We start from the raw sequence: 26,481 nt of genomic DNA, 5'->3' as shown, positions 1-26,481 counted from the left end.
CGCCCCGTTACCGGGCACCGGCCCCGCCATGCGCGCGGTCCGCCCACCCGCTAGGGGGTGGGCGCACTGCCCGTGTCCGTTAGGGAACAGCGTCCACGCAGCGTCCGCTACCGGCGGGGGCGTGGCGCGGCTAAATGAGGCTGCTCTGATTGGACGGGCCGCGCGATAGGCGTGGCCCAGCGGAAGGGTGGGCGGTGCTCATTGGGGGGCTCTGCGGTGGGCGGGGCCAGAGGCGGGCACGGTGGCGCGCCCCCGAGCCGCGGTCAGAGCGGCGGCGGTCATGGCGGTGTGCGCACGGCTGTGCGGCGTGGGGCCGGCCCGCGGCTGCCGCCGGCGCGGCGCGGCGAGGGAGCAGCGCCGCGGCGCCGCCGACAGCGAGCCCGACACCGATACGGACCCCGAGGAAGCGGGAGGTGGCGGCGTCACGGAGGACGAGGAGGCTGCGGAACGCATTGAGGGCGGGCGGCCCCTTCCACCTTCTGTCGAGGCCGGCCCGGCCGGGCGGGCCCCGCTGTCCCTGTTGGAGCTGCCCCCGGAGCTCCTGGTGCAGATCTTCGGCTCCTTACCCGGTACCGACCTGCCTAGCCTGGCCCGAGTCTGCACCACGTTCCGCCGCATCCTCCGCACCGACACGATCTGGCGGCGGCGCTGCCGCGAAGGTACCGCCCGCCCGAGGGGTGCAGGGGGAGGCGGCTTCGGGGGGCAAGGACAGCGGCCCCGAGCGTGCAGGAGGACACGGACAGTGCCAGAGGGGATGGACTGGGGGTCCTGAAGAGCTGGGGCCTGGGGGTGCAGGACAGAAATAAGATTTGAGGGTGAGGGCTGCGGGGCCGTGGCTCGCAGGGCTCCACAAGTGCAGGGTGGAGAGGGGGGCGCATCTCCTGTCCCTTGGGACGCGGTCGCTTGGTGGTGGCACTTGTGGCAGAGAGCATCGGGCTGGGGTTGTCCCCCGGGGGAATGGGATGGGAGCAGGCCCTGGGAGACGATGCTCCGTGTATCATGTCCCTGGGGGAATCCTGAGGGCAGGGAATGCTCAGCCTCTGCACCAGGGAAGGAAAGGGGGGACCTTGGGGTTCCTGGAGCCGCGGGGGATACCCCGGGAGCGGAGAGGGTAAGGGCATCCTTTGGGGAAGTGCAGAGCCGGTGTGGAGGGTTCCAGGTTCTCCAGGAATCCTCTGGTGCAAGGATGCTGTGCTGCAGTAATGGGAAGGCCTGCGAGGTGTTTTTTTCCTCAGCGCTGCTCTGTGAGGCTGCAGTTCTCCCTCGTTACTCCTCATCCTCTTCCTCCCACCGCTGTGGCTCTCTGTTCTCTGTTTGTTATTTCAATCCTGTCCCGGCTCCCAAGGTCTGCCTTGCTGTGCTCATCCTCTCTCCAAACGCTGCCGTCCTGCCGGGTGCTCCTGCTGCCAGCACATGAAGTCATGTGTATTTTCCTGTTTGCTCTCTGTTTTTAATACCAGTGAGGGCGCGGGGATGAAAGGTTTGGGAATTCAGTGGGATCTGGTGGAATGCCTGAAACCTTGCAGGAATGAATTCGTGCCTTATCAGCACTATCCAAGAACCTTTGGACAACACAAAGGCTGCACCTGGAAAATGTAAACCAAAGAATTATTTCGTAATTCAGCATTGTCCCAATAATTTAACATTGGTTTTAGGAGACGGACTAATGAAATTCTTTCCTTATACTTCTCTAGTGACACGGAGTCCTCTTGGATGTTTGTGTGTTTGATGAATGGTTTGCAAAACTTCCCTCATTAATTATTTTAATAGTTGACATTTATTTTAATCCTGACAAAATGTGTATATAGAAATCTATGTCGCTTTTAACTCTAGGCTAGGCTGGCTTGTAAAAGACTCACTGAATTAGGCCTGGTGGGGATTTACATTTATTTATCAAATTCATGTCTGCTCCTTGGATTTTCTTTCCAATGGATAAAGCAATGTTCAAAAGCTCAGCTGAAATTTAAGGAAATGAGGGAAACATTGGAATTTGTATAGCTAAAACTAACCTGGACAGGAAGGGAAGGTATCAAGACAACACTTTTGTCTATGGCCCTTAGCTAACTACCAGGTGAGAGGTGTATAAACCAAATTTTGATTCTTTTTGCATTTAATTTCTCCAGTTTCCCAATGTACCCGTTCCAAGCAGTGTCAGAGAGTGCTTTGGTGGCTGCTGGCCTGGCTGAGGAGGATCCTGTACCAAAGGCAGGTGCCCAAGCTGGGCTGAACAAATAAGGGGCAGTTTCTGGCCAAAATCTTCCTACCATGGTGGAACTGATCCTAAATCTTTTAACCAGCTCTGGTTTTTCAAGCAGTTCCTCAGCTGGATTTCTCAGACTGGTTGTGGTGCTTTGCATTGCTCTGCTGGGGTAGGACTGTGGCTTTGAGTAGTTGTATACATGAGTATAAAATTGGGCATCATTTTATAGGTAAGCATCAGGTGTTGGTAAATAAACACACATTTAAAACTTAAAGAATTCTGTGCTGTGTTTCTGCACAGCCTTACCCTGGTGACTGTGATAGTCAAACATAAAATGTCATCACTTTTTGTATTTTGTTCCAAAACCAATCCAGTTCCCATCTGAGGTCAGTGTTTAAGCGTGTTTGTGTCTGCCTGAGTCTTGTTATGAGTCTGCATGTCCTAAAAACAGAACAAGAGCACATGTGCCTTGCTGGTTTATTCCCTTTGAAGCCTCCTGATGATGGTGGAATTACGGAATATCCTGAGCTGGAAGGCATCCACAAGGATCACCCGACCCCAGCATGATGTTCCAGAATAACTGGGAAACTTCAGCTTGGTGTCAGCTGCGTGTGCAAAACCACTTCTGTTTTTAGGAATACAAAGAGGCAGGAAAGAATCCTGAAATAATCACAACAGAGAGAAGCTTCTCTGCTTTGTTTTGGTTTTTTTCCCCTCCTCCTTGGCCAGGAGCAGCGCTGGGTGTGAGGAGCAGCCTGGCTGTCCCCAGGTTGGATTTGCCCTCAGTCCATGCAGTGCTGGTGTCTTGCTCTGCCCTGCCCTGGGCCAGCCCAGCTGTAGATCAGGCTGAAAACTCGCTGTGATTATTCCAAGTGTCCAGAGGACTTGTCTGCCTGGAAGTGGAGTGGCTTTTGCTGCTGGTGGAGGACTGGGAGAGCACTGGGGTGAAGCAGGGGAATTGTGTAACACTGACACGACTGTCAGAGCTGCTGTCCTTTTATCATTGCAACTGTTTGGGGTAAACAATGTCTCTGGATTGCTTCCTTGGCAGGGAGAGGGTTGCAGTCACTTCCATGTTTTCTATAAATAGGAGATTGCTGATCTCTGCAGCAGGAGCAGAATTAAAGCTCGTGTCACCCTGGCTGGTGGCCTGACCTACCTTGATTAACACCTTATAGTCCATTTTTAATCTTTTAATTTCTTTCATCTTTAACCAGAACAGGGCAAGTGCAGCAGAACACCTGGGAACAGACCAGTAATGCAGAATAACCAGTTCTAGAGCTTGGAAGAAAAGGCTTTTGTTTGTGAAAACAACCTCCAACAACTTTGGGGCCTGCTGTAAAATGTCAGCCAAGGTGCTGAAGTTTGTGACCTTCAGGTTGTATGGAAAGAGAAAGAAAAGAAAGGTGAGAAATGTGGTTTGTGCACTCAGTGAGGAGACTTTAGGGTGAGTTCAGCTCTTGAAAAACTCCAAGGAATCCATGCAGGAGTTTGGTGCACAAATGCTGCCACAACAGGAACCATTTCTTGCAGTGCTGAGCCCTGGTGAAAGTGGCTTTCATAAATCCCTTTGTGTGAGGTGAAAACATTGTGTAGTGTGTTAGTCTGTGGCTTTTCTTCATCTCTGATGGCCTTTCCTGGCTTTTAAACTCCACCTTGGCAGTGGTTGGCTGTTCCTCACTGCTCAGGCAGGTGCTCAGCACTCTCAGCCACCCTTCAGAGAGTCCCAGACCTGTCTGCAAGCTCTGAAGCTGCCCATTTTTAGGGTATCCATAAATGTTTGCATTTGTTGCAGATCAAATCTCCTTTTCCTCCATGGTAACCCCAACCCTTTCCCTGGAGGAAGCCTTTGGGAGAGGACTGGGTGTGTTTTAATCTGATTGCTCAGCCTTTGGAAGAAACAAGAGGCCAAATTCCAAATTGAAATACCAAACCTGGTATTTCAGATCTGCTAACCTGAGACTCTCCCATTTTTGTGGTATCTGGAATAATCCAGTGAATTTTTATCCTCTCTGTTCCGTGTCCAGCCTTGTGAACGTGCATTTATCCAGGGATAAATGGAGGATTTGATTAGCCAAGACACAGTGGAAGTTCAGTAATGGTGAGGGGGATCAAGCTTTGCCAGACATCCTCATTTCCTCAGAATTATCGTGTGCACACACAGCTTCCAGCAGCTCCCTGGCGCTGCCACGCTGGGAAAGGCAGCAGAAAAGAAGGAATTTGGGCTTTGATGTGAGCACAGGGGTTGTTCCCAACCTGAGATGGAAGAGCTGTGCTTGTTTTTAACTAAACTCCAGAGCAGTCCATGCAGGGTGAAGGTGACACAGCTTCTTTTGGGGAGGAACAGGGAATGGGAGGCTTGGCAGTGCTGGGAGCAGGGCAGGGAATAAATGCCACTTGCTGAAGTATTAGTGCAGCTCATGCTAAATGGATTCTGCTTTTCCAAGTCCTTTAAATTCCCCTGCATGTGACCATGGAAACAGCAGCGTGGCCCTGTGTTTGGGAAATCAGCTCTGCTTATAAACCAGCAGCCTTTCCAGCTGGTCAGTGGGAACTTGAAAACAAATTTCCATCCTTGCTTTGGAAGCAGGATTAAGTAGCCACTTTCCAAAGGTGTGAATTTCGGTGACTATTAACTCCTCAAAATAAAAATACTTTACTCAGTGAGCTATTGCACTGAGACACATTTCCTTAAAATAGATTTAATTGCACTGAAGTGGAATTTTCCAGGAAGCTCAGGCCCTTCAGATCTTTCTTGGAAAGGGATTTCTGTTCTCTATAAAGAAAACCTTACTAGTTCTATTTTTCTTTCGTTTATCTTGAAGCTCTACTTGCTGTTTATTTATGTCCCTCTTGCCTTTTGGGTTAAAAAGAGCTGGCCTTTTTCGTGTATGATATTTGGAGAGGGGTCAGGTTTAGGCAGAAGATTGATTTTTCCCATAAAATGGCCATGCTGGTGTGAGGAGCTGCAATAATGCACTTTGGGAGCTCAGCCATCACTGTGGCATTTTCACTCTCTCTGGCTGTTTGCTGACCAAAACAGGATAAGAATTAGTTATAAAATGAGTGTTAAAGCACATTGGGAGGAGATTATTTTTTTTCTTGATAATACTTTTTAGGATATCTAATGACAAAGAACGTGTAGCAATATAGAAACCCTAAATTTTGGTATTATTTAAAGGAATTTGTTACGTGAATCTTTCGAGGTAAAATTAGAATTACACCCACTTTAACAATGGTTTGGCTTTCATAAAATTTCACTGCAGGTTATCAGGGGCCCTTGCACGAAGCTTTGACATCAAATCCCTTCCCACCCTATTGGAGGTGGAGGTGGTGGGGGATTTCCCATGGCACTCACCTGAGTGATTTATGGATTAGGGAGAAGGCTTTGGGAAAAATCAGCACCTTCTGTGGGAAGAGGGAATGTCTTGGTGCTCAGAGGTTCCATTTGGGGAGGATCCTGCACGTGTCCCTGCCTTTCCCCTGCAGTGTAAATCCCTTTATTGGGCAGGGCTCCTCTCACCCGTCCTGGGGCCAGCTCAGTTTTCTTTATGTGCTCAGGAGCTGCCTGTTCCCAAACCACGCTGTCCCTGCCCTTTCCCAAGGGCTTTGCAATCAGCTGGGGGCATTCCACGCTGTCCCTGCATCCCTTGGATGTGTTTCTCTCGTGTGCAGGGGGCTCTGCATCCCCAGGCCCCCGTGGAGCTGTGGTTTCACAGATCTGCAGCCCTGAGCTGGCACAGCCCCAGCACTCCATGGTTTGTTTGTGCTGGTTCTGCCTGCAAGCTCAGCTCGGCTGGGCTCTGCTAATTCCCACCTCGGCCTTGGGAACCCTCAGAGCTTCCTCTGGCTTTGCCTATGGAAGTCAGCAGGAATTCTGCCACTGCCCTTGGCGTTTTTTGGTGAAGGGCAGCGTGGTTGTTGTGCCCCCCTCACCTTTCTGCCCTTGCTGCTTACCCTGAGCAGGCCGTGCATTCCCTGCAGACAGGGTGCCAACAAACCCTGGCTGTGCTCTCCCATCTTGTATTTATAGATAGGAGGAGGCTGAATTAATTCAGAGAAACTCCTGCTTTTCTCATATTTGGAACCTGAGTTCTCTCCTGCAGCAGGTTTCCAGCATTAGGTGGTGCTTCACAGCCACAGTTGTTAATTCAAGGGCGCTCGGCTGAGGATAAATTTCATATTTAATGGCTTGATGAGGGTCTGCAGAGATACAGTTTTGTGTCAAATATCTGGCAGGTGTTTGTGCTGCTGAGGAAAGCTGCTGTTTGATCTGTGCTGTTGATGTCTTTGATGTCGAGGAGGGCACTTCTCTGTGCTGAGATCTGTCGGGGTCACTGCTGCAGGGTGGCACTGTCACTGCTGATTTTTTGGGATTTCCTCTCTCTGCTCTTCTGAGAATTTCTGGCATTGAGACATTAATTGCTTTTGGTTTTTTTTTTTGAAGTTTCTTAGAAGTTCGACATCAACTTCCTGAAAATGAAAGGAGAGAATCTCATTTTCTGCTTCAAAGCTGCTCTGAGATCTGCAGCTCCCTTTGTTTTTGGGGGGTTCTGGAAGCAATCAAAGGCATCTGACTGTACAACAGCCCTGCCTCAGTCTGATCTGCTTTAAGTGTAACCATATTTGTACATGCTGGGGCCTGTTTTATGTCTCTATTTCATTCTTTTTCGAGTCTGTGACCTTTCCTTTGGGATCCTAATGAGCAGTTTTCCCTGTCGGTACCTCAGTGGGAGCAGATAATTGCTGTGCACAGTGTGATTTGCTGGAAGCAGGCACACAATCCCAGCTGGAATGGGGATGTCTCCCACATTTCACACTCCCCCTGGCCGAGGTGGGAGCAGCTGTGACTTTCCTGCCTGTTTTTGTCTTTGGTGTGTTTGTTGCAGGCATTGCTTGTGAGTTGTCCTGGAATCTGCAATGAAATCACAGTTTTTAAAGCAAAAATCAGATTGCTGGTCTGCTTTGGCAGCTTGAAGAAAGCACAAATCAGATCTCAGTAGCTGATGTCAGGACTCTGTGTCCAGACCTTTTTGTGCCAGAGCTGACCCTTTTTTCCTGTGTTGTTGCAGAATATGGAGTGTGTGAAAACCTGAGGAAGCTGGAGATCACAGGAGTGTCCTGTCGAGATGTTTACGCCAAACGTAAGTGATAAATCAAATCCAATCTTGCTTAATACCAATTTTGAGAGCACGGAAATGTTGAATATTTATTAAACTTTGATGGCAGAAGTTGTTCAGACTGACTTGCAGGGGTTTCATGGTGAATTTGACGTTTGGAGATTTATTTAATACCAAGAGTTGGCATTTCTGTGTCTCCCAGTCCTTTGGTGGGAAAAGAGCATGGATTTCAATATTTTAATGAGGTGTATTAAGGGTTTTTCACCCTGTTTTGCCATTTTCAGATCTTGCTGAGGAATTAACAGCTATTTTTTCTAATCCTTGATCTCAGTGAAAGGAAATGGCTGTAGGAGAGTGGGAAAGGGATGAGCATTCCCAGAAGGAAGAGAGCCTGGCAGGGGGTGTCAGTGTGGTTTGGGAATATCTGTGGGTGTGCAACCCTTCAGAACCCTCAAGTATTGATCTTAAAGCTGAGAAGAAGAACAGGTAGAGGGGATTTAATCCCATATTTAATAGATTTGCTGAGCATCAAAAGGAAAATTATTTAATCACCTAATATCCCTATTATACACTACACTAGGATGGAACTGCCTCATTTCCGTGGCTGGGAGGGCTGAGTGATGCTGAGCCAGCACACAGATGTCCCCAGAGGAGTCCCATTAACCCTCGAGGCCTCCCTTAATTCCCATTTAACCCCATCTCTGTGTGGCACTGGTGACAGCCACACAGCACACACCAGGTCAGATCTCAGCTCTTCACTGCCATTTTTAAGTGGGACAACATCTCTTCATGACCTGTAGTCCTTTTCCCTACACAACTTCCATGGTTTAGAGCTACTAAAGTGATTTGTAGTGCTTTTAATGCACAAGTTGTGGGTGAAAATGGCCTTACTGGCTCAGGACAGTGGTGACTCTCCCAGCCATGGCTGTGGGAGGGGAGGATGAGGAGAGGGCAAAGCCTGTGGGATATTTTCCTAAACATTCCCACCACTTCCAGAGTGTAATCAGTTTATTTATTCAATAACCTGCAATAAACCTGTCTCACACATAAGTTTCCATGAGCAGTTTTCAGATCTGTGGCATCCATTAGCAGAGAGTCCCACTTGATGTGTGAGAACCACCCCTGTGCTGGCCTTTCCTGCACTTCTGTGTTTGCAATCCCAAGCAGGGATGGTTATTCCAGAGTGGGAATGCTGGGCAGCCACTCCTGGCTCTCAGGCTCTCATCTCAGCTCCTCTGCTCACATTCTGCACTCTGCCCCGTGCCAGGAGCAGTTTCCTGCTGGTGTCACCCCATTTTCTCTACTGTCCCATAAACCTCTTTAGTTGCAGAGGAATTAATTTGGGATTACTGCATGGACTTTTCCATTCGCTGAGTGTGAGAAGTGGTGTGGGAAAGTGGGAACTGAGCTCAAGTGCCTGAAAGCAGAACTAATCCAAGGCCTGGGCTGCTGTCCATGGAGTGACTTGGTCTTCCTGAGGCAGCACTGCAGAGTTTGAGGAAGGACTTTGATTCCACTTGGAATCCACTGGATGCCATTTGTAAATAATGTCTGTGAGAACCTGGAACACGTTCTGTGTGAGAAATCCTGAGCCTGAGGGTGACAGAAACAACTGGAAGCAAACTCAGGAGAGAGCTGGACCTCCCAGATCCACGGCAGTGTTTGCTGGTCCCAGTGGAGCAGAGTTTGCTGGCACTCACCCTGCTCTGTCTGTTCAGGTATAAACCCTCGGGTGAAGTCGGGGCGTTTTATGAAAATCCTGCCCGACTACGAGCACATGGAGTACAGAGATGTTTACACCTGCCGTACGTACCCCGCTGCCGCTGCTTCCCGCCCCAGCACGCCCGGGCTGCTGCATGGAGTGTGCCCTGCTCGGAGCAAAGCACTGCGGGTCACCTTGGGCCAGCAGGGAGGTGCCACCAGGGGTGGCTGCGTGTGCCAGAGCTGGCACCCTGCGGGGTGGCAGCGTGAGCAGGGCAGGCACCGAGGTGTGCTGGGCTTTTTTTGAAGTGCTTTTTTGAGGATTCTCTGTTGCACACAACAGGAGCGCTCACTCTGCTCGCTGGGAATTGCTCCTTTTTTTGAGGAAATAACTCAGATACCCTGGAGAGGCCTCCCAAAAGCAGCTCTGGACTGGCAAAGAGCTTTGTCGTGATTCAAGCGAGCCCCAGTGAAATCCACAGCCCTTTCCAGTGAGAAATGCTGAGTGTTCCCATAGTAATTCCCTCCCTGCACACTGAATCCTTTTAAGCACCATCTCTGTCTCTAGGAAGCGTTCTGCTAATGTTTTAAAGATTGGGATTTGCCTTCCTCGCTTTGGATAACCTTTTTTTCCCCTCCTCATGTTGTGTTGAGGGAGGAATAGCTAAACCCTCGGAGTTCAGTGCTTAGCAGGAACTGAGGGGGAAGGACTGATTAGTTTACATCAATTAAGGCAGCCAGGACTATTTAGTGTTTATTTGGAGGGGGTGTTGAGCTGTCTGTGATGCTCCTTTGGGTCTGCAGAGTTTGGCAGGCTCCAGTCACTCACTCACTGCTGCCTGGGAGTTTCTCACACACATTAATGAGTGAGTGGATGCTGCAGAATTCCCTGTGCTGAGGGAAGGGGCTGTGCAGGAAAGGTGGGGACTTGAGTGTGAGTCAGGACAGACCAGCAGCAGGGCTACAGCAGGAATTGGGACAAAGTTTGGGGTCTGGCAGCCTGGGGTGCCTGTCAGCACCAGCTGTGTTCTGGGGCTGGATGGGAAGGAGAAGCAAATCCAAGGCTGGATTTGTCCCAATTCCTTTGGAGATTGGATGTTTGCTTATATGGCATTTTGTGCTGTTCCCTCAGTTCTCATTTCTTTAGCTGCAGCCCCAAACTTCTGATCCCTTTTCTCTTGGGCTGTGTTGTTTTCCTTGGGGAAAAGCTTGGATGGTTGGACTTGATGATCATAGAGGTCTTTTCCAGCCTAAGTGATTCTGTGTTTCTGAGCCCATGTGTTTTAAGATGCAAATTTCCCCTTTTGTCCCTCCTGTGTTACCAGGATTTTCCATGGAAGTTTTCCCTGGTTCCTGTCCATGCAGGGTCAGCCAGGTGAGCTCAGATCACTTTCCCCAGGGGTTTAAGCTCACCTGGATTACTCTGAGCTCTTCCCAGGAGCAGGTCAGGCGTCACCAACCTGGGCACTGCTTACATTGTCGCAGCTCATTTTGCCTCTAGAGACCTTCCTGCATCCCAGGAATCCTGGAGAATTGCAGTGGAGTGGGTCAGGACTTTCCCCAGGCAGCCTTCTGTCAGTGGGAGCGTGGCATTCCTGCTTTTCCAAGCCCATTCCCAGCTGCATTCAAGCCCCCTTCCCCTCTGAAGGGTGTGCAGAGCTGCTTATGGAACGTGGGGAATATCCAGGCTGGGTGAAGGCTGTCCTGGAGCATCCCGTGGATGTGGTTTTGCTCCCTTTGGCAGGATGTGGACTCAGAAATTTGGATAGGCAAGAGGCTTCTCCAGGACTGAGCACAGGCAGTGTAAAACCTTGGAGAAAGACCTGAGTGCTGTTTTCTTTCTAGGAGCAGGAAGGGGAACAACTGCCAGATCCATCCTGTCTCCCAGCAGAGCTGGAATCCATCAGGTTCTCCCTGCAATTAATATTAGCTGTTGTTTTGCTGGTGCTCAGAGACAGCCCAGGCTGGAAAATGGAGCTGTGTTCTGAGACTTGTTTGGGCTTTTAGCCAAGCACCAGCATTTTCCCCAGTAAGTTCTGGAAATAAATGGATTTTTTTTTTTTTTTTTGCCTCCTGTGCCCAGAACTCAGCTCTATTTCCTGAAATTGCTCCTAACAGGAGCTGGGCTAGGAGGAACATCCTCATCTCCCTTGGGTAGCTTAGTTTTCTATCCTAAAAATATTAATACATGAAAAAAGGCTGGGTGTTATCAGCTCTGTGGCAGACAGGGTAGAAGGCAGAGTGTGGTGGGTGCAGCAGCTCATCCCATTAATTAATGTGTAATTACTGAGCTGGGAGTGGGGTTTGCCTGCTTGCCTTTGTGCTGTTGATGCTGCACTTGGTTCCCTGGGTGAAACCAGGCCATCAGTCTGAAACTGTTTTCTGCCCAGGGAAAAGGGAAAAGGCTCCTCCAGGCCTGGCAGCAGCTCTGGACATCCCTCCCTGCTGTCCTGAACTTCTGGGGAAGTTCCTGCTTTGGTGGAATAAAACCTCTCCTGGAGTTGTTGCTGTCTGAAGCAATTAATGAAACAAAGCTGCTGCATCAGCTGCACTGGAACACAATCCTTCTTTTAGACTGATGCAAACCCAACCCTGTTATTCAAGCCAGTCCTGGAGGTTAAAATGAGTTATTGTGGCCTTCTGAGCTGGCCATGGACGTGTGAAATAGTTTCTTGCCATCTTCCTGGAAATAATGGGCGTGCTGCTGTTGCTGCCCAAGGTGCCAGACTGTGCAGTGCCTTCCTCTGAAGGTTACAGGTGGTGTGAGGAAACCAGATGGACAGAGGGAAATTAGATGACAAGAGGGGTGGCTGTGTGAGGACTGGAGCAGGTCCCATCTCCAAGCTTTCCTCACCACAGGAGGTTTAAGTTCATTCTGTAAAAGCCCTTTTTTCCTGCTTGCTGAAAATATTGCTCTGTTTAGGTGGGATTGGAGGGAAAACTGGCTCTGGGATGAGAAACAGGGAAGTCTCAAGTGCTGGAGTAGAATTTGAGTGGGTTTTGGAAGCAGCTTTGGGGCACTGCTGAGGTGTAGCTGCTTCTGTAGAATTTTTAAGGCTGTGACTGATGTGGCCACACCACCACATTCCCTGGAGTGATCCCTGTGCTTTGCCCGTGCTCCCACTGGCTGTTTCTAAGGGTGCTTAACTCTGGAGCCAATTTGTCTACACAAGGCAGTGAAATGCTTTCAAAATACTCAAATTTCCCTGTTCCTTCCTGCCCTTCCCTATTTTCTGTTGCTTTGCAGTGTGAAGCATCGAGTGCATTTTTGGTATCTGGAGGCAGCAGATGCTTTTATTTGTTTTTAGCTCTGGTTATATCGTGTGATTTGCATTAATGGGACTGCGTTGCAAAAGTTTTTTTTGGGAATTCCTTCTGAGGTAGGTGGTTCTGCCCTTCCACAGGGCCAGGAGTAAAAAATGTAAATATGTGTGAGCTTGGGGGCAGCCTCAGCTTGGACACAATCACTTCTCCTGAGTGAATGCAGTTGTGGGCGCCGTTGCTCAGCGCTGTGTGCAGCCTGGTAGAGCTGAGTTTTCCTTCCCCAAATCCCAATTTCTTGGCTGGATGTGCTCACTCGAGTGTCTCCGTGTCCCCCAGTGCTGCACCGGTACCGGCACATCCTGGGACTGTGGCAGCCGGACATCGGGCCCTACGGGGGACTGCTCAACGTGGTGGTGAGTGAGTGCCTCGTCCCAGTTGTTTGTGTCACAGTCCAGGACATCCCTCTGGCCACCCTGGAGGGGTTGGAGACCGGACAGGGGGTCTGGGATCTGTCCAAGGGGCTCAGGCAGCCTCACACAGAGCCCAGGAGGGCACTGCCTCTGATCCCTGCCATGGCAGTGAATGCCCACAGTGTGTGAAGAATCACAAGCTGGGAGAATTCAAAATAAGCAGTAGTTAGTTTATCACAGAGTGTAAATGTAGAATTTAGGATTTTTAGTATATGGGGTTGAAGAGGCAAGATGGAGGAATTGGGGAGTGGTCCTGTCCTCCTTGTTCTTGTTCTTTTCCCCCATTTTCTGCTGAATTGGATCACAAGGATTGGTTTAGAGTAGAAATGACATGTTAACATAGGTAGTGAGTATTGGTAAAATTCTGTAAATAAAAAGTTCGTTGTGGGTGGTGGCTGGGTCAGAGAAATGGTACAAAAGGTCTGGGACCCTCTGATCTGCCCCAGTCCTGCTGCGTGTCCTGCTCTGCTGGGGATGCCCTGCAGAGCTGGGAAAGAACTGAGAGATGATGAAGAATAAACAACCTTGGAAACACGGACTGGGGACTCAGTTTGTCACCTCTGGCTCCGGCGTGGAACCCTTAGGGCTAGAAAAGACAGAAAACCTGATTACCTCGGGGAACAGCAACCCCGAGGAGAATCCCAGGGAACAGCAACCCTGAGATTTCTGTACACTTCCCACACCTGGCAGCCATTCCCAGACCACTGAAAAGTCTGAACAGTCAGCCCTCAATGAGTGATTTGCACCCAGAGTGTGCTCCTTGATCTTGGTTTCTCTTAGGTTAGGAGGAATTTCTCCAAGGAGAAGGTTGTTAGACACAGGAGTGGGGCTGCTCAGGGAATCCCCATCCCTGGAGGGGATGTGGCACTCACTGCTGTGGGTGGGGATTGCTCACAGGTTGGACTCGATGGTCTTGGAGGTTTTTTCCATCCTTCCATCATCACCACCTTTGTCCAGACAGTTCTTTTATATGTCAGCTCCACTCCAGACAGCCCCAGGAGCAGTAGAAATCATGATCAGTGTTTGAGGGAAGGCTTGATTTGGAGCTCGACATTGATGTTCCAGTGGCTGGCACAGGAATCTGTTCACTTGCTTCATTTCCTTTGCCTGCAGCTGAACCTTTTGCAAAGGGTTTTGCAGTTGTGAGGTTGGCAAAGCTTTACACCAGCCCTGAGACTCGTGCAGCAGGTGTAGAGTGGCAGTGGTGTGAGATCTGTGGAGCCTGGCAGCCCTGGAGCTGCTGGGAGAGCACTTAATGACCAACATTCCTCTCTGACCTGGTGAGAGCTGAGCCAGGAGTGTGCCTGGAGCCCTTGTTCCTGCACCAAGGTTCTAAATCTGCCGGGTTGAAGCAGAACAAATCAGGAGGCCTTTGGGTTTGGCAAGATTCTGTTGCATGAGCTGGTGTAAGAGGGCATCCAGCTGCATCAGTACCTCCCCCGTGACCTTACAGAGACCTTGTGGCACTGCCCTGCCTTGGTCTCAGATCTCTGTTTGGAGAATATCCTGCAGGATATTCCTCTGGAGCTGCAAGCCCTGAGGGAAGGGATTCTGTTAGGTGTGCAGGAAAGGGGCTGGCACTTGTGCCTCTCAGTAGAGGAGAGTGTTGCTTCCTGTGTTCTCTGAATAACAAAGCCAAATCCTCATCAAAAAAAGCAGGGATAGTCATGGGAAGCAGAATTCATCCGCTGGAATATCTGCCAGCAGGAGCTCTCAAACCAATTAGAGTCTGACTTGCTGTGTGGTCTTTCCCTCTGGATCCTGCACTCCAGGCAAGTCATTTGCAGCAATAAAGGCCTGAGCTTTTTCCAGTGGTGCAGGAAGCCTTGTAAAGAAACCCTCTTCACCCAGGGCGTGCTGGGAGTGCATATGGTCTGGGTTGATGGCTGGAAATGCTTGGGAATGCAGCAAACTGTTCTGCAGCTCTGCCCTGGGCCACGAGAGGCCTCAGAGTTTGCTGCAGGCTCCTGAGGAATCGTGCCAAGCTGATTTTGTGCCCTGTCCCTCTGCAGGTGGATGGTTTGTTTATCATTGGCTGGATGTACCTGCCCCCTCACGACCCTCACGTGGATGATCCCATGAGATTCAAGCCCCTCTTCAGGATCCACCTGATGGAGAGGAAATGTGCCACGGTGGAGTGCATGTATGGCCACAAGGGGCCTCATAATGGCCACATCCAGGTGAGCTCCTCTGCCTCCCCAGCCCTGTGTGTGCACCTCGGCTCTGGAAACGCTTTCATCAGAAAGCTGGGAGGATTTTATCTGAGATCTGGCTTTCACCACCCTGCTGTGTGTGTGGGCACCAGCTTTACACTCATTGTGTGTCTGACAAGTGGTGTGGGCTGTTCCCTGCTCTGATTTTGTTCTCTGGCAGTGGCACAACCAGGCTGTTGTGCTGTTTTCTGTGGGGCTGGGAGCACCAGGGTGTGCACAGGCTGGGGAAAGGCTGTGTAAAAACTGGCCTTGGGCAGCTGGTGAGTGTGCCCAGGCAGACACAGACCTGGTCTGCAGCTCTCTCCATGCTGAGACCTTGAGAAGGTGATGCAGCATCCATTGGATGCTTTGCAAAGCTTCCTGACAGGTTGTTTGTTTTTCTTTAAAGGAGGAAGCTGAAATAGGGAAGCAGCTTAAAACTATTATTTTCATTAGAGTGCATTGAGGTTTTATTGCTTTTATTTCTCTGTTCTGTACTGTTACACTCTGTAGCAGTGAATGATTTCTCTGTTGTAGCAAATCCAGTCATGTTTGTTTTGTAAAGCATTTCCTGTGCTACAGTAAATTTAGCTACATCATCCAAAACATCTCTAAACGGGTGTGTAACCTGTTCAATTCTCCTCCCTGGTAACTGCAGATTGTAAAGAAGGACGAGTTCTCCACCAAGTGCAACCAGACCGATCACCACCGCATGTCAGGGGGCAGGCAGGAGGTGAGTGCTCTGCCAGGGCTCTGCTCTGAGCCTATGGGTGTGTCCCCTTGGTGTGTCCTCCTCCCCCTCCCAGCTGGGCTGGGGGAGCTTCCCTTCTGATTTCTGTGTGATGGGGCATGTGTGGACCCCCAGGCTGGGAGATTTTGGCTGATTCCCCTGTTTTAGGCAGTTTTCTGTGTCAGGGTGCTCTCTGAGCCCCAGCACCTTCCTGCTGTTGTGGCAGCAGAGCTGTGCAGGGAGGGTCAGCAGCACATCCTGGACATCAGCAGCACTCCAGGCACTGATCTCAGTGCCATTGCTGTCTGGATAATTAAGATCTCTTGAACACAATGAGCACCAGCTGCAATTGGATGCCTTCCCACTGTTTGCCTTGCTCGAGGGATTAAAAGCTTCATTTGGTTGTTTCTCCTGTGTGTGTCAGCTCTACCCAGCAAGGCAGATTCCTGAGTGAAATACCTGTGTTTAAATGCAGGTATAAATGTCAGGATGAGTACCTGTGCCAGGTACTGCTGCTTGCCTCCAGCTGCTTCCACGTGACAAATCTGATATTTCAGCTGCCTCCGAGGAATGCTGTAAAATGTCTGTCTGCTAATGGGGAACAGCTGGGTGAAAGGTTTAGTTAAGTGTTTTCTGGTGCTGCAGCAGATGAGAAATGCTTTAATACTTGCAAAGCACCGCGTTAAGTGTGCGTGGCATTATGGAAATTGGAGGATCTGGCTTGGGAAGATAAAGGAGGCAGGTTTGGAATATCACTTGGCAGGCTGCTATCAGTGTAAGCTGTTATCACACCAACTCATGGCAGGGTATTAACTTGTCAGAGCTGCAGTCGGGGTACTTCAGGAGATGCTTTCAAAGCACCCTTTGGATTTAGATGCATCAGTATTAAATCAGCAGGATTTAACCTCCTAAACCCCCAGTGCTTTTCAAAAGCTTTTTTCTTTCATGCTGAACGTGTCGGGACAGGGCACAGGAGTCAGCTTGTGGGCACACAAATGAGTTACTGGGGGAGAAGGAGTAGATGAGCTGCTTTGCAGTAAGAGGCCACGCTCATGCCTTTATTCTGAGGAGGTTTATGCTTCTACCTGGGATTTATTTGCAGGGGAGCCTGTTTATTGTGTGATCACTGCCAGGTACCATAATCACCATTTTTTATGGATATTTCCAAGCCAACTCGTGCTTGTTCCCCAATCCAGCCACGTTCCCCTGTCTCTGGCAGAGGCTGTGCCCTGTCTGTGGCTGTGCCAGTGAAATTTGCTGTCACAGAGTGACACAGTGCAGCCACCTTGGGGCACATCACTGAAATCACCTCATCCTCTGAAGGAGTTACTCCGAGAGGGTAGAGTCGGTGACAAAGCATCTCTATAAGCAAAGTTGGTGGCAATAAACGTGGTTTATTGTGAGGGCCTTGCTTGTAGCTGCTGGGCACAGCTAAAGCAGGCCAGGAGAGCAGGAACAGAGAGAAGAAAGGAAAAGAGAGGGAGAAAAGAGCAGGAAAAGGGGAAAGAGAGGAAGGCAAAAGAGAGGACAGGATAAGAGCAGGGAAAAGGGAAGAGGGGATAAGATAGATGAGGCTCTGAATACTGTACAATAAATATCTTTTCAAGTGGAATAGTATGAGTTGGACCAACCAATGTAATACAAGATAACAACATTTACATACAGCCAATAGAACTGTCCCATTACCTAAGGCAGGCAGAAGGGGATTGTTTAATCAAGGGAGCTGGCCCTCAGCTTAGCACATCATTGTTCACAAGCTGATGGCCCTGTACCCCACACCCTAAATCTCAAAGCTTGCTTTCATTTCTATCTCGCTTGCTGAACTCAGACTCCCAGAATCTAAACCATCATATTTGCAAGGTCTTTCTACTTCATCCTTCCCAACAATCCTCCCCCTTTTCTCCCCGTGCTGCAGGAATTCCGGACGTGGCTGAGGGAGGAGTGGGGTCGGACTCTGGAGGACATTTTCCACGAACACATGCAGGAGCTCATCCTGATGAAGTTCATCTACACCAGCCAATACGAGTAAGGGCTGCTGCAGCTTCACTGGAGCATTTTTCCTCGAGATTGGGTTTTCCATGGGCTTTCACAGCCAGGGGAATGTTGTGTCTCTGCAGTGCTTCCCAGCTGTACAGGGAGCTGAGGTGGAATGACAGCAGTAGGAATAGGGTTCCAAGTCCTACACAATAACTATGCACAGTGAGGTGCTTTTGAGTCATTTAACTCTGTTTAATTTGAAGACAGAGCAAATGCCTGTGATTCCAAGGAGTGTCTGGTTATTATCCATATTAGTCAGCGTGCTCTGTATTGCAGGAATTAGAGCATCCCTGAGAAACTGGGGATTTTAACCATCTCTCCAAGCTTCTATTAGCAGCCACCTCACTGTAGCAGATGTTTAAATACGCTTCACTCTCAGGTTCTCTGGGAATCTCAAGGCTGAGGAGGTTTCCTTGCTCCAGGAATCTCTGGTGTGCTCACAAGGATGGTGGGGAGAGAAGCAGGGAGGGCGCAACTGCTTGCAGAGCTCTAGAGCAAATCCTGAGCTTGCTGAAAACACAGATCCTCCCTTGACAACATCCCCAGGCTGCAGGAGGAGCAGAATTCAAACACATTGCTGCTGGGGAGGGTTTTTCTCTTGACTTCTCTGACGTTTTTCTCTTGCACAGCAACTGCCTGACGTACCGGCGCATCTACCTCCCCCCCAGCAGCCCCGACGACCTCATCCAGCCTGGCCTCTTCAAGGGCACCTACGGGAGCCACGGGCTGGAGATTGTCATGCTCAGCTTCCATGGCAAGAAAGCCAAGGGCACGAAGATCACTGTGAGTGCATTCCCCTTCCTCTCAGGTGCTTGTGGAAGTGTTCTCAGTGCCGTGGATGCGCTGGAGATTCCAGTGTGGGAGCTGGCAGCCCAGACCCAGTTCCCTGTGGGGATTGGTGGCACTGGGTGAATTTCAGGACATACAGAGTAATCAGAACCTGCACTACAAAGTTTTTCCTGGCTTCCCCTTCCTTTCCTCTGCCTTCCAGCTGCTTTCTGTGAGCAGCTGGTAGCACTGGAGATCCCCTGTGTGTGTGTGAGGAGCAGGTACAGAGTGTTGGCAGCTCTTCACTGAAGTCAGGCAGGGGAGCTCCTTCCTCCCCGCAGGGAAGGGTTCTGGTGAAATGCAGCTGCAGCTTTGTCTTTCTTTCACCCTTGCAAGTACAGCTTTTGATTTAAAGTTCTGGTTCTGGGAAGGGGAAAGCAGAGATGTCAAAGAACAGCAAACAAGGTCCAAGCAGGGTTCTTTAATTGCCAGCTTGGTGATTGTAGAACAGGGTGAACTGTTAACAAGTTCAGGTGGTGGCTCTGTAGCACCCGGTGTCTGCAACCGTGCTGTTCCTTCCTGTCCTTAGGGAGATCCCAACATCCCAGCTGGACAGCAGACTGTGGAGATAGACCTGGCACATCCTCTGCAGCTGCCCGACATCGAGAACCTGCACGACTTCAGCGAGCTGTCCCGCATTGTGCTGGAGGTGCAGGAGCAGGTCCGGCGCGAGGAGCAGGAGCACGAGCAGCAGCAGCAGCAGGAAGAGGAGCATTCCCAGCAGGCTGCCTCCCAGCCTGCCAGTCCCCTGGGAGGAGAAGGTGCTGAGGGGGAAGAGACTGCAGCTGGGGCAGAGGGGACGACCCAGGACAAGGCCCCAGCTTCCCAGCCCTTCGTGCTGCCCATGGGAGTGATATCGAGGAACGAGGATTATCCCCGGACCTGCCGAATCTGGTAACGGGTGGTTTTATGGCTGATTCATGTTTGAAAGGGAGGGGGGAATCTTTGAGGTGTGTCCTGTATTTGTGTGCCCTTTACCTGCCTGTGCATCTCCCAGCCCCTTGGGATCAGATTTCACAGAATCCAGGAATGGTTTGGGTTGAAAGCAACCTAAAATCTAAAATCCCATCTTGTCCCACCCCTGCCATGGGACACCTTCCACTGTCCCAGGTTGCTCCAAGCCCTGTCCAGCCTGGCCTTGAACATTTCCAGGGATGTGGAGTCCACAGTCTCTGGTTCCTGCCTCTGCTGCCCAATTTCCTCTGCTTTGGTTTCTCCCCTCTCTCACCGTGCTGTCATCTGCCATCCCACTTCCTTGCTAGATTTACTTCAGAAGCTGGCACCTCTCCTGAATTCCACACCCCCACCTTTTTTTTTGGTGTGTTTTATGTCCCAGAGCTGCCCAGCTCATCTATTTAGAGCTGTTCAAGCTGTTTCCCATTCCTGTGTGTGTCATTCCTGTTCCTTGGCTGTGGGAGCACACGGCTCTCCCACCTTTCCCTGGCCTCTGGTGCCTTGGGGCAGCCCTGGCAGGAGGTGCAGGCCTGCAGGGAGCTGTGCTGGGTGGGAGCTGGAGCTGGTGAAGCAGCACACTAAATGGAGTGTGGAAAAAGAGCCCAGAAACTGAGGCAGGTGACCTTCAGCCAAACATCTGTGCTCATGGAAAAACCCACCCAGAGCTGGTTAATCCCAGAAGGCTCCTGCTGTCACAGCTCAGTAGTGTTTGGATAAAGCCCTGCTCCACCTGCTGCTTGCTCAGAGCTTTGAGTGACCTTTATTCCTCCTCAGGTCCTGGTAGATTTTTGTGCTTTTTAGATTTTTCTCTCCCTTCCCTTAGGTTTTGCCCTTCTGATCACGCTCTCAACATGCCTTTGCTTTCCTGGGAGGATTGAGCCTGTGCTGATCCTTGAGTTGCACAAGTTAATCTCAGATGGGTTTGGGGGCTGAATTACTAAAGAACCCAGCTTTGGTGTGCAGGTGCTAATTGGGATAACCCAAAGCAGGACCCTGCAAACAGCAGCAGGGAGTTCCTTATCCTAACAGAAAAACTGAGTATAGAACCCACAGTTGTGTCACGCCCTGCAGAGCGGCCTCATCAGAGTTTTGTGCTGCTATTTCTAACTAACCCTGTCTGGTGCTGGCTGTTGTCACAGCTGTTCTGTCCTCACCCCTGGCAGTTTCTACGGGACGGGGCTCATCGCTGGCCACGGCTTCACCAGCCCCGAGAGGACGCCGGGCGTGTTCGTCCTGTTCGACGACGACCGCTTCGGCTTCATCTGGCTGGAGCTCAAATCCTTCAGCCTCTACAGCCGCATCAAGGTCTCCTTCCAGAACGCCCAGGCGCCCTCCAGGGAGGCCTTTGATGAGATGCTCAAGAACATTCAATCCCTGGCGACCTGACGGGCGGTTGGTGATGGACAGGGCTCGGGGTGGCAAAGGCTGCTGCGCTCCCCAGCCGGGGCTGGGCTGGGCAGTGCTGGCTCTCGGTACCTCTGGATAGAAGCATGCACTTTGAATAAAGCCTTTTTCACCCCAAATGTACACACATCCCAGTTCAGACGTGCCCTTTCCTCTGTGCCGCTCCACGCTGCCTCCCAGCAGTCCTCATTTCCCAGTCTGTGTTTGGAGAGCTGAAGGGATCCTGCAGAGGAGGGGACAGACCTTCCTTAGTGCAAAAAAAAAAGAATGTATTGGGACAAAACCAACTTGTGGTCAGAGCTGGACAGAGGAACAGGCATGAGAACAGGCATCCTCCCCTCCAGAAACCTTTCTGTGGGTGCAGCACTGCCAGGAGAGGCTGGTGTGATATCTGCATCCTTGGCTTGCCAGTTGGAGTGTGTGGTTTCCTCTGGAGAATTCCTCAGCAAGGGCAGGATCCCCTCTGCAGATGAGTGTGTGCAGCACTGTCCTGGCTTCTGGAGCTTGATGGATGTGCTGTCCCTGCAGCTCCAGGTCTGGGTGTCTCCCTGAGACCAGAGAGGATTTTTTTATCTCCTTGCAGGAGCTGGCTGTGGGACTGGAGATGGTGTAAACTGCAAAAAAAGCTCTGATGTGTGCAGACTGGTTTGTACCTGAAAGGTTTTTGTTTTTTTTTTTTAAATCTTGTACATTGGGTCTGAAAAGGCACAGGAAGGAGCCAGAAGAAACCCAGCTGTGAGATGAGCCCAGGAGGCTGCAGATGGACAGCACAGGGTGCCACATGTCACACGTGTCACTGTGTGACCCCAGGGGTGCCACTCCTGTTCAGGTTGCCCTTCAGAGTCCAGACAAGGGATTGTCCTTGAATTGTGTGGCTTGTTGTGGCTCAAGGAACGTTGGGTGCTGCTGCTCCACTCACAGGACCCTTCTTTCCCTTTCTGGTGGCACTTGTGTCATCACAGGACCCTTCTTTCCCTTTCTGGTGGCACTTGTGTCATCCCAGATGATTTTGTGGCAGACGTGAGCTCTGCTGGGAGTTGTGTGCTGCAGGCAAGGGAGCAGATTCCCTTTGGGCTGTGCAGGAAAATCCTGGCCAGTGCTGATGGCAGGCTGTGAGCTGTGCTGGAAGCCATCAGCACTAACACAACCCTGTGATGACAAACTCCAGGCTCTTCTCTTCCCCCCAGATCAGTGTCTAACAAAACCCTGCCTTGACGTCTCTGCAGTTTTAGGTCTGTAAATGTGTCTGTACCTGTGCTGGGCAGTTTCAGGCCCCCTCTGTGGAGAAGTCTCAGTCCCTGCCTGGTTCCAGTGCCTGTGAGCAGCTTTTATTCTCACTCTCACAAGGGCTTTTTGCCATTTCTGCCTCTCTTGTTCCCTCAGCTGTGTGAGAGCCCAGGCTCCAGCAGAGACGAGGAGCAGCTCATGTCACTCACAGGATTAATTCCTGTCTCTCTGGATGGAGTTCTCCAAACCTCTGAGAATTTCAAGGTGATTTAGGGCACTTTCTGCTTTGTTTCCTGCAGCTTTGTGAGGAGTGGCTGCCTCAGTGTTGGGGCTGAGGAGCTGTTCCAGGCCTGGTGCAGGGAGGTTTGAGCAGCCCGTGGAGGTTTTCCTGCAGAGGGAAGGGCTGGCTGGGATCACACAGGGCTGGGAGAGAGGGAGTGGCTGCTCTGTGCCTTGGTGAGGGGGCAGAGAGCTGAGCTGGAGCTGAAATTGTGCCCCTCAGCCTGGTGCTGCAGCTGCTGAGCTCTGAGCAGAGCTGTGGGGTTTGCAGGCAGAGCTTTCCAGTGTGGTGCAGCTTCCTGGGACAGCTGGAGGTGTCCAGTGCTGGGTTAATGGTTGGACTCGATTTCAGAGGTCTTTTCCAACCTAAGTGATTCTAGGACTTTATTTGGTGTCTCAGTGGCCTGTTTATCTTGGAATTTGCTGTTAGGCTGCTGCAGTTCTGCCTTGTGTTCTCCCACAGGGATGGGAGATGTCCCCTTGGGCAGCTGTTCCCACTGCCTGTCCCCAAAATCAGCTCTGCTTCAGCTGGATCCACAGCTCTGATTGCAGATTCCTTCCCACTATCCCCACCCAAAAAAAAATCCTGAAGTTTTACACGGCTGACTTGATAATTTTTACTTTTAGCTTTTAAATTATGATTTTTCTTTTTTTTAATGGAGATTAAAATCCAGATTGCATTGATTGCCCTGCAAGTACCTGAGGGCTTGGGTCACTCTGCCAAGTACTGACCTCTCTGTAGCCTCTGTCCTTTGTCACCTGGGCAAGGTGTCACCTGTTTGCTGTTGGCACAGGTTGTGCATCTCCTCCAGGCTTCTTGTCCCTTCTGAACCTTTCCAGTGGCAGTGCCAAGGGTCTCCTGAAGGCCAGACCTGCTTGGCTGGCTGGGGAGAAGGGTTTTGGTGGAGGCTGATGCCTTGTGGGATTTTCCCAGCTCTGCCTTGTCCCTGTAGTGGCATCTTTTTATTCATAATTCACCTGGCTGGCCTCAAAATGTCAGGATAATTCCTGATTAAAGGCAGAACTGCTGGTACCTCCAGGCTTCGTTCTGTCTGGAGCAAAGGAAATAGCAAGTTTTGTATTAATATTCCTCCTCTGATGCCTTTTCTCACCTTCTGCTGCTCCAAGCCTGGCAGGCTTTTGTGGCATTTCAGAAGAAAATTCCCTCTGCTTTGGCTGAGGAAAGCTGTGAAGGTGGATTTGGGAATTCTGGGGATGCTCCTGTGCCTGATCCTTTGCGTGGCTCTGTCAGTGCTTCCAGAGCAAAGCAGGGTAACGTGGAATTAAAACTCCCAGCTCTGGAATCTTTAGGAAAGGGGAGACAGATGCAGGAGCAGGGTTTGGATCTGATCACCCCTGGCTGAGGAGATGCTCCTCCTTCCCAGTCCTTTCCTGGTGGGAGCTGTGCTGACAGGACAGGGCTTTGCTCTGCTCGTGTTTGGCGCAGCCTGTTCCACCCCTGCCCAGCACTGCGCTCCCTCTGCTTTCCCAAATCCCGGTTTTCCAGCCCGCTGGGATCTGTGGGAGCTGTTGACAGGGATAATGTGTGCTGGGGCCCTGCAGATGGTGATCAATCTCTGCCGCCGACGTCTCCTCGTCCTTTTGGCTCTGCAGGAAATCTCGGGGACAATTGGCTGCATTTCTTCATCCCAGATGGGTGGGAAGTGCTGGCGAGGATGGAAAACAACTTGTCAGGAGTGGGAATGCTCTTGGCAGGAGCCTTTTGGATTAAACAAAGCCTTTGCAGGGAGGTTGCAGAGCCCCAGTGGCCACTGCAAGACCTGGAGCTGAATTCTGGCTCGGGGACAAGTGTCTGGTTCTGTGCTGGGGACGGTTCTGCTCCTCCATCCCGCTCCCTGTGTTGTCAAAACACACGGATTTGGCCAGCTGGAAAACGGGAACATCAAAGCTCCGGTTTGTTTGCCTTGGGCCTGATTTAAGAGCTGTGAATGTGCTGTGAGTGTGCTGTGCTCAGACGGGCTGCCCTCCGCGGGGATTTGTCAGGCTGGGTTTTACTGGGGAGGAGGAATAAGGATGGAATTGTGTGTAAATTTGGGTGTCAGCTCCATTGTGGAATGGGACAGCAGCAGGGGGAGGGCAATTCCTTAGGGAATGTGTGCAGGGGAGAAAGGGAATTCTGTCCAAACGTGCCCGGAGGTGTCAGCTCCCAGGAAAAGCCCAAACCGCAGCTGGCTCAGTGTTTACTTCTCAACAAGGATGACTTTTTCTTGCTTTTTATCAATTCAAACCTAGTGGGACTCGATGGGAGTGCTGGGTGTTGTGTGGAAATGGGTTGTTTAGGCTCACCTTGCTAGTTTAGGGAATGGTGATGTGTTAACTCTGTCTTGTGGCCGATAATCCTCTGTGGTGTGCAGCTGCCAAAGGCTCGTGCTGCCCTTAGCAGTGGGGCAGGGAATTATTTGGGATGTGGAGCGGAAGGGAGAGGTACCAAACTGTGAGTGCCACTGACCTTTGGGTGCTTTGTGTGCTGAATTAAAACGTGTGGTTCTGGTTTTTGTTTGGATTGCAGTTTTTGGAACTTCTGAGGCGAAGAGCACTTGGCTCGACTGTGTTCATTAGCTTAATTAAAGCAATCTGCACTTTTGTTTTGTCATTGATTACTCCCCCTTCCCTGTTCCCATGTGTGTTTTGCACTCACCACTTTATCATGACACTGATGGATTCATCTGGGCATTTCCTGTGGGTTTTGAGTGTGGGTAAGTCTCTATGAAAGTATTAAAAAGGAGGTGAAACATAAATCTCAGCTTTGTACAGAGGGCAGGGGGAGGAAACCACTGGACATCCACCACCACGAATATCCACGTGGAACATGAGAGGTTGTACTTTACCCACCTCACCTGTCCGGGGGCTGGGGGTTTGCCAGTCCTTTCCGTGGTGGCTTTGGGAGGAATGGGATGTATAAAATCAACACCTGGCCTACTTCACCCCTGGTTTTGGAAAGCTGAGCAAGCCCTGTGTATTACTTTTACACCTGATCATTGTTACCCAAGGAGCCTTTTCCAGTTTCAAATAATAAAAAGCAAAGTTTTGTGAACTTTAGTTCTGTTTGCTTCTTTTTTTTCCCCCTTGTCCCAAAGGAAAATGTTGGGGCAGTTCCTCCTGACGTGCAGCTGCCTGTCTTCCAACGTGGGATAGGAAATCATTTTCCCTTGTTTGGGTACTTGGTGAGCAGTTCCACATCCCGTGGAGTTCAATCCCATGGGTTTCAATCCCGTGGGTTTCATCCTGTGCATTCAATCCCTTGGGATTTGATTCCTTGAGATTCAATCCTGTGGGGTTCCATCCCGTGGGTTCCATCCTGTGGGTCCCATCCCGTGGGTTCAATCCCATAGATTCAAACCTGTGGGGTTCCATCCTGTGGATTCCAATCCCGTGGGGTCCCATCTCGTGCGGTTCAATCCCGTGGGTTCCATCCCTTGAGATTCAATCCCGTGGGTTCCAATCCCGTGGATTCAATCCCGTGGGTTCCATCCCATGGATTCCATCCCATGGATTCCATCCCGTGGGTTCCATCCCGTGGATTCCATCCCGTGGATTCCATCCCGTGGGTTCCATCCCGTGGGTTCTCCCCGAGCCACCGCTGCCGGGCCTGGCTGGGCCCCGCCGTGTCCGCCAGGGGGCGCCTGGAGACCGGACACGGACACTCGTGGGACCGGGACCACAGGGACACGGAGATGGACACAGGGATGGACACTCGCGGGACCGGGACCACAGGGACACGGAGATGGAGAGGGACACAGGGATGGACACCCGTGGGACTGGGATCCACATGAACACGGACACTCGTGGGATCAGGATCACAGGGACACTGATATTTATGGGATCAGGATCCACATGGACACTCGTGGGACTTGGAGCCACGCAGACATGTGACATGTGGCACCCCGAGGCCCTCGGGTGAGGCCACCTGCTGAACTCGGGACCCTGGAGGTACCTGCGGTACCTGGGCACCTCCAGGTGGGGCATGAGGGCACCGGTGGGACTCGGCCCCTCCTTCCCCGCTCCACCACCGATGCCCTGCGGCACCTCCCACCCCTCTCCAGCTGATCCCAGA

At 51.0% G+C, this 26,481-nt stretch overlaps 1 protein-coding gene across 3 annotated transcripts; it reads left to right on the top strand.

Annotated features, from left to right (window-relative positions):
- Positions 1 to 243: 243 nt before the first annotated feature.
- FBXO31 (F-box protein 31) lies at positions 244 to 25,461 on the top strand. 3 transcript variants are annotated; one of them, XM_063410710.1, is made up of 10 exons: positions 244 to 659; positions 7,273 to 7,344; positions 9,039 to 9,125; positions 12,622 to 12,698; positions 14,768 to 14,935; positions 15,606 to 15,680; positions 17,593 to 17,702; positions 18,344 to 18,497; positions 19,072 to 19,436; positions 20,660 to 25,461. In XM_063410710.1, exons 1-10 carry the CDS (start codon positions 281 to 283, stop codon positions 20,880 to 20,882), a joined length of 1,710 nt encoding a protein of 569 aa, XP_063266780.1. In that variant the 5' UTR covers positions 244 to 280; the 3' UTR covers positions 20,883 to 25,461. The 3 variants fall into 3 exon arrangements, with proteins under 3 accessions (XP_063266780.1, XP_063266781.1, XP_063266783.1); XM_063410713.1 differs by lacking the exon at positions 244 to 659 and adding an exon at positions 7,015 to 7,034; XM_063410711.1 differs by lacking the exon at positions 9,039 to 9,125.
- Positions 25,462 to 26,481: the final 1,020 nt, after the last annotated feature.

Source organism: Prinia subflava, chromosome 13 (genome assembly GCF_021018805.1).
Source record: "Prinia subflava isolate CZ2003 ecotype Zambia chromosome 13, Cam_Psub_1.2, whole genome shotgun sequence".
Taxonomy (NCBI): Eukaryota; Metazoa; Chordata; class Aves; order Passeriformes; family Cisticolidae; genus Prinia; species Prinia subflava.
The sequence above is the reverse complement of the archived record's forward strand: the minus strand, read 5'-3'. Positions and strand labels throughout refer to the sequence as shown.

Coding starts and splice junctions, on each gene's coding strand:
- FBXO31 (XM_063410710.1), top strand. CDS start 281: ATGGCGGTGTGCGCACGGCTGTGCGGCGTGGGGCCGGCCCGCGGCTGC. Junction 18,498..19,071: donor CCAAGGGCACGAAGATCACT/GTGAGTGCATTC, acceptor TCCTGTCCTTAG/GGAGATCCCAACATCCCAGC. Junction 19,437..20,659: donor CCCCGGACCTGCCGAATCTG/GTAACGGGTGGT, acceptor CACCCCTGGCAG/TTTCTACGGGACGGGGCTCA.